This window comes from Sorex araneus, chromosome 4, assembly GCF_027595985.1.
Source record: "Sorex araneus isolate mSorAra2 chromosome 4, mSorAra2.pri, whole genome shotgun sequence".
Classification (NCBI taxonomy): domain Eukaryota; kingdom Metazoa; phylum Chordata; class Mammalia; order Eulipotyphla; family Soricidae; genus Sorex; species Sorex araneus.
The window spans coordinates 143318012-143324931 of NC_073305.1; the positions used below are offsets into that span (position 1 = coordinate 143318012).

At 47.7% G+C, this 6920-nt stretch overlaps 1 protein-coding gene across 2 annotated transcripts; it reads left to right on the top strand.

The window, feature by feature from the left end:
- Window positions 1-344: 344 nt before the first annotated feature.
- VGLL2 (vestigial like family member 2) lies at window positions 345-6575 on the top strand. 2 transcript variants are annotated; one of them, XM_004613999.2, is made up of 4 exons: window positions 345-425; window positions 2579-2885; window positions 4760-5281; window positions 6535-6575. In XM_004613999.2, exons 1-4 carry the CDS (start codon window positions 345-347, stop codon window positions 6573-6575), a joined length of 951 nt encoding a protein of 316 aa, XP_004614056.1. The 2 variants fall into 2 exon arrangements, with proteins under 2 accessions (XP_004614056.1, XP_004614057.1); XM_004614000.2 differs by lacking the exon at window positions 4760-5281.
- The last annotated feature ends 345 nt before the right edge of the window (window positions 6576-6920 follow it).

The window sequence follows — 6920 nt, forward strand, 5'->3', positions numbered from 1 at the left end:
CACTGAATTTGCAGCTAGGTATTCAGAAGAAAATAGCTCCTAGGGCCCTGGTCCCTCGATCCCCATTGGGTCCGGGCCCCCGCCGGGCCGCCGGGGGTGGCGTCAGCACGCCCTCTGCGCGTGGGGTTTAAATGCCCACTAGCGGGAGCCCGGGCGCTTCCGTCCCAGCGCGCGGTCGGGATTGGAATTTCAGAGGTGGGAGGGGAGCGCGCGGACGGGATCCCGAGTCGCCGAGCGCCCATGACTCGGGAGCGCGGGTCCAAGCGCCGCCCATGCAGCATCCCTGCGTGGCACCTACCAGGAGCTGACGATAAAACACTTACCCGTCTCGGCTGCGGGGAGCCATGAGCTGTTTGGATGTTATGTACCAAGTCTATGGTCCTCCGCAGCCTTACTTCGCAGCCGCCTACACCCCTTACCACCAGGTAAGTGTCCCGTCTCCGTTTCCTTCGGGCGGCGATTTCCGAGATCTCGGGACCGTTCCTTCTTTCCCCAAGCTCTGCCGATGCCTGAAGGTCCGCCTCAACGTGGATCCTGGGCGTCCGACCAGGGGCGGGCGCCTCCGGGATGCGAAGATCGCCGGCACGGCTACCCGGTCCGTTGCGTTAACCCCACTAGCTTGCCGGTTTGCTCTCTCGGGAAGACAGCTAAGCCCCGCTAATGCGTGCCGGGTCTTCCTGGGAATCATCGGATGAGTAGGACCTAGAGGACTGGATTGTTTCCTTTAGCGCCGCTTGGCCTCTAGATTACTCTTCCAGGAGGTGAGGGTGCGGGGAGATGAGTCCAAAACCCGGGCGGAGAAAATCAAACTTAAGTTCCTAAGCCAGAGAGTGACAGCAAAACAAAAGCAAAGGCCTTTCTCTCTCTTTCTGTCTAATATGCATCCATTCGCCTTCTCGTCCCTGCAATCTTATCTTATCTATAAACATATCCGGTTCAGTTCTCTAGCGACCAGGATAATTCTTCCCCAAACCGTGGATTCGTTACAAAGAGAACAGTACCCGGGAAAAAGAAACATTAGTTGTATCATCTTTGCTTTGTAAAGTTCTGGGGGGTATTACTGGGATAAGACTGGCCTGGAAAAGATAAATACTCGCCTTTCTCCAGCTTCACTAGGTGTGTCTGTCTGCTCTGTCTTCAATAGGTCCACTTTTAAGACCACTTAACCCGGGTTCTGCAAACTCTTCGCCTTTGTTTAATTATTCCAATTGCTCTTTGCTTTGGGATGAGGAATGTATTTCTTTCTATTTCCTCAGCTGATGAGAACAGCATCCCAGAACAAAATACAATGCAGAAAGGTGGAAACTAGTATGAGGGGTTGTGAGGGCACTTGTAGGAGTTCAGACCAGGTTGAAATTGAGGGGCACTTGCTTCCAGGAGATTGAATCATACCCCAATAGCAGTCTAATTCAGAATTTGAAAGTGTTCTCATGAATTAATGATGGAATGGGTAGGTTCTGCGTTTTTGCTTTCTTCTCTCTTTCTTTTAAAAATATTCCAAAAGAGAGTTTCAGTCTCATACTAATTGTATAAATAAGTAGAATCCTCCTTGAAGTTTAAGTGGGAGTGCAGAAGATGTGTTGATGTTGCTAAGATAATATGAGTGTTTAGGGTCTGCAGTGAGCTTCTTCCCTGTCTGGGATTATTGGAGAGGAAAGGTGCGTTGATTTTTCTCATGATCCTTTCTCATCCTTGACTCTGGAGTAATCTATTATATTAAAATTTGGTCATTTTCATATGACAGGGCCCCTTTGAGGCCTTCACTGCTTTAACACTGCATTTAGACTATTCCTTATTTCTAGAAACTATTTCCAGCAGTTACACTTGATTTTTAAAATCACAATCAGTCTGAATATTTTTAAAAATTACCCAATCTCAGGGGCTTCTTAACCTTCTTTGTGTTTTTTAAAATTATTTCTTCAATGTTTATAGATGTAGTGAGAGTAGAAATTTGTGCAGCTCATTGATTTCTCTTCCTTACCCATAAAATGATCTGCTTAAAGCAGACTGTCCTTTAAATTGCTTATTGGTGACCCAATGAATATCAATATGTGTTTATTTCAAAGATCCACATCACAGTGCTCCTCTATACCTCACCCCCTCCTCCATTCTTCCTTTATATTCTTGATAGCATGGATTAGGTTTTGATATTTTCATGTTCCATCTTTAAGATGCTTAATCCAGCATCTTGTGCCCTTGACCCAGGCCCCAATTGGACTTGGGTGCCTTTTACCCATGGGGCCTGATTTTAAAAATATATCAGCCCTGAGCCCGCCTCTTCAGTCAAGTTCAACTCATACCCTAAGACACTTGGGTGTCTTCTGTTACCTTCACCCTGAAAGAGAGTTCTTCCTGTGGCTCAAACAATTCTGGAGCAAAAGAGGCATCAAGATCAGTCACCAGCCTGTTTGTTGCAGTCTGGGAGGTTTGTTGACTGTGTGGCCCATGTGACTGCTGGGTTTATGGGGCTTAGATGCAATGTCAGGTGCCCCTGGGTAACTTAGGAATCAGGGAGTCCAGTCTGAACCCAATTGGCAATCTCCTTTAAAATGAATTTCTTTGTTTTCTCTTTGAGCAGAAACTAGCCTATTACTCCAAAATGCAGGAAGCGCAGGAGTGCAACGCCAGCCCCAGCAACAGCAGTGGCAGCGGCAGCTCCTTTTCCAGTCAAACTCCAGCCAGTATCAAAGAGGAAGAAGGCAGCCCAGAGAAAGAGCGGCCACCTGAGGCAGAATACATTAACTCTCGCTGCGTCCTCTTCACCTATTTCCAAGGGGACATCAGCTCCGTGGTGGATGAGCACTTCAGCAGAGCCCTAAGCCAACCTAGTAGCTATTCCCCCAGCTGTACGAGCAAAGTTCCCAGAAGTTCTGGTCCCTGGAGGGGTGAGTATGGACACCACTAAGCAATGGTCAATAAAGATCTCTCTGAGCATACAATCCAGCTGGATAGGTCAAGGCAAAACAAGAAAAAGAACACTAAGTATCAGGGAAGGGGTGAGGAAGGGCTTTGGGGAAAGTAAGGTAATAGGAGGAGGAAAGAGGACAGGCATAAACATTTTCCTTGGAAGGACAATACAGAGAACTGATCCACAAAATAACACTCAGAATGACGAAGCCTGGGTTTGTGGTTCACTCCAGTATTTCCTACCACTAACCTTGGACAAGTCTCTTAGCATCTTTGAGGTCATTCTATTTACTAGTCTCTAAAATTAGACTAATACTGTCCCTCTTAACTATACCTGCAGTTTGGGATAAGACCAACAGATGTGTCATAGAAATGTGTTATTTTCCAACATTTCCTAATTAGTGAGGAAGATGTCTTCAACCACAAATAATTGGGCTATTACCTAGTTCTTGAAATGCGCCCCCAGGAAAAAATATTAGACCAACCCCTTGCCCCACCACTCATTCCACCATGGTAAGCAAAACCCGCTGAAGACTAACTCCTTAAATCTACATTTGCTTTTACCATGCCAGTTACTTGGGAAATCTTGAAGCAGAAAACATCTTTCAATAAGCATGTAAAGTAACAATAAAATCTAAGTATAGCTAAAGATCTTTTCCTTCAAACATACTAGTATTTTTTCTTCTACTCCTCCCACTAAACACTGCTTTATCTAGCCTGAAACAGTGAATTTTCAAACTAGTCAACTAAATCTCCCCTTTCCCTTAAAATCTTGGCTTCCTTTTGCTACTAACACTGGGTAGTAACTACTAACCTTTCTCCTTGAGCTTAGTTTTTGATATATACCAAGCTGGAAAATAAGGATTTTGTTGTAAAAGTGAACACTATTGGAATGGTAACTCTCATCCTACCATTTTTCTTGAGTTCTCTTTGACTAGACTAGATACCAAAACATTAGGTTTAAACACAGTACATTCTTTGGTTGCCTAAATATTTTTAAATGGAAGACTGTTTGCATTTAGAATGTTTTTAAACCATCTACAATTCTTTAGTACAGGGTACATATGACTTTCTAGAAGTTTAAGAAGATGCTCTTGGAACTTTTCCTAATTTAAATCATTCTTTCAGGACCGGCAACACCTTTCCAATATGCTGTTTTCTTACCCCGCTTCTAAACACTAGGAATCTACATGACACAGACAAAAATAACAATGAGTATTATTATTCCTGAGGTCCACATACTGATGCAGAAATTTTGTAAAGTAACACTGTACAAATGCTACAGCTGCCCTTTTGTCTAGTTTACTCTTTTGCTTGAGTTCTTGGGGGGTGGGGGTGGGAATTGAAAGGTTTCTAGTAAGGAGGCTAATAATAGCAAGACTTCGAAATATGTCAACGACTTCCAGTCTATCAGAGGTCTTGGAGGGGTACATTTTCTGGAGCAAGGGAGGCTGAAACGCGAGAGGGGGTAGAGAGATTGCTAGGCGGCCGACCAAGCATGGGAAGTGGTATCTTTTTAGCTGCGGCAGAGGCTGCGAGCTGGAAAATGCGGTCGCCTTAGGCCGAGGCCGCTCAACTCCAGAGTCAGGGGAGCTCTGTGCGCCCCCAAACCTGGACTAGATCGGGTGTATCTCTCCATTCTCACTCTTCTGTTTTTTTCTCACTGGAGACTAACCTGCACAATTGAAAAGCGACCAGGGGTGCCCGACCCACTGTGCGGTTTCCACCACCCCTCAACACCGGGGACCCCTGTCCCACCCCGCTGGGGAGCGTTCCAGGGGGTCGGCGCTGGCATCTCGGGCGGTGACGCGTTCTTTTCTTCCTTCTCTCCCCACGGACTCCCGGCCTGCAGACGGCTCCTTCCCGATGAGCCAGCGCAGTTTCCCCGCCTCCTTCTGGAACAGCGCGTACCAGGCGCCGGTGCCCGCGCCGCTGGGCAGCCCCCTGGCCGCCGCGCACTCCGAGCTGCCCTTCGCCGCCGCCGACCCCTACTCTCCCGCCGCGCTGCACAGCCACCTGCACCAGGGCGCCGCCGAGCCCTGGCACCACGCTCACCCGCACCACGCTCACCCGCACCACCCCTACGCGCTGGGCGGTGCCCTGGGCGCCCAAGCCGCCGCCTACCCGCGGCCCTCCGCGGTGCACGAGGTCTACGCGCCGCACTTCGACCCGCGCTACGGGCCGCTGCTGATGCCCGCACCCTCGGGGCGCCCGGCCCGCCTAGCGCCCGCCTCGGCGCCCGCGCCCGGCAGCCCGCCCTGCGAGCTCTCAGCCAAGGGCGAGCCGACTGGCACCGCTTGGGCCCCGCCCGGGGGGCCCTTCGCGAACCCCGCGGGGGACATGGCCCAGGGCTTGGGCCTCACCGTGGACTCAGGTAAGCAGGAGAGGGCACTTGGCCTCCTGGGGGCCCTTCGACCCTGTGCTCGACCCTGGCCTGAGCCCTGGACCCCCTTAGTGGTTCTCGGGGATCCCAGGGACCCTGAAGCCAAAAGGTCTGCTTGGCTGGGTTATGTTCCAGCCAACAGCAAACCGTGTGACCCTGGTGTGGGTAGAATGAAAAACAGAAACTTGCCCTAACTTGGAGAATAAATACTCCGGCGGATTGGGGGAGGAGGGTGCCAGGGGTGCGTCAAATTTGTTGGAAAGGTTCTAGCTCTGCGCTGTTGGACTCTGTAGCACTAGCCACATGCGTCTGTTAAGCACTTGAAATATGACTAAGCCGAGTGGAGATGCGCTGTAAGTCTATATAATACACTCTGGTTTGCAAAAGAAAAATGTAAAACATCTCTCATATTTTTCTATTGATTGCATGTTGAAACATTTTCAGCATGTTGCATATTGAACATATTGGGTTAAATAAAATATCTTGCTAAGATTGATTCTCACCTGTTTCTCTTTACCTTTCCCCAATGAGGCTGCTAGAAATTTAGAATTCAGTTTGTGGCACCCAGTGTGTTTTGTTTCTCGCGGACAGCGCTGATCTAGAGTCCCTGCTAAGACTGTGTTTAAAATCCTGTACAGTGGGAGGGGGCCTGTGATCACCTGGCAGTTATAAAGAAAGTAAAATATGTCTCTGAGATTCACCTTAAATTGTCCAGTTAAAGAAGACACTTAAAATAAAGAACCTAGCCTATGGTTTTAATAATAATAAGCCTCCCAGGAAATAAAACCCTGAATTTGAAAGCCACATTGAAATTAGAGCTTACATTCCTGCTTATATTTTTAAGATAAGCTTAAAAATTGGTATCTAGTTGATGCATTGGCTCATAGATTTGCCCTCTCCCCCTTTCTTCTAGTGAAGATTTGGCTTTTCTGTTGGCTTTGCATTTACTGTCATTCACATCCTTTAGATAAAAATCTGTGACTTTCACAATGAAATGGGGGCATTTGACTTTCTCTTTTCTTAAACATTTTGTGCCTCCCCCCCCTTCCTTTCTCTCTTCTCCCCCCCCTCTCCTTTATTTGCTCTCTGTTTTCAGGTTTGCAGCCTCAGGACAAAAGCAAGGATCTGTACTGGTTTTAGACAGCCCAGCTTCCTCCCTGTAGGTCTCTGCATGGCGTTGTTGGTGACACAGAGCTGAAATGAGCTGAAATGGGTTTGTAACGGCTTGTGATCTTGGTTTGCAGCTCGTCGTTATTCCCTCTGTGGTGCGTCCCTCCTGAGCTGATCTGCTGATCCAAGGTTCCCCTCTTCCTTTCCCTTCCGACCAGCCTTGGAGACCCAGCGTCTGTGCCCCTCACTTCCTGGACATGGACGTGGGGGAAGGCAGAGACTTCAGACTTCTCCAGTGCTGGGAAAACCAAAGCAAAAATCTACAGAAATTTTATCTAAAAAAAAAAAAAACTAATTCTTTTTGTTGAAAGACAGATCCAAAGACTCTGAATTGTGTTTAAGACTTTTGACCAAATTGCTGGAAATGGTCAATGGTAAAATCACATATGATCTATCCTAAGTTTTCTCGGAAGAAGGGAAAGAAAAAAAACAGACTTTTTGGTGTGAATATTTTTATGCG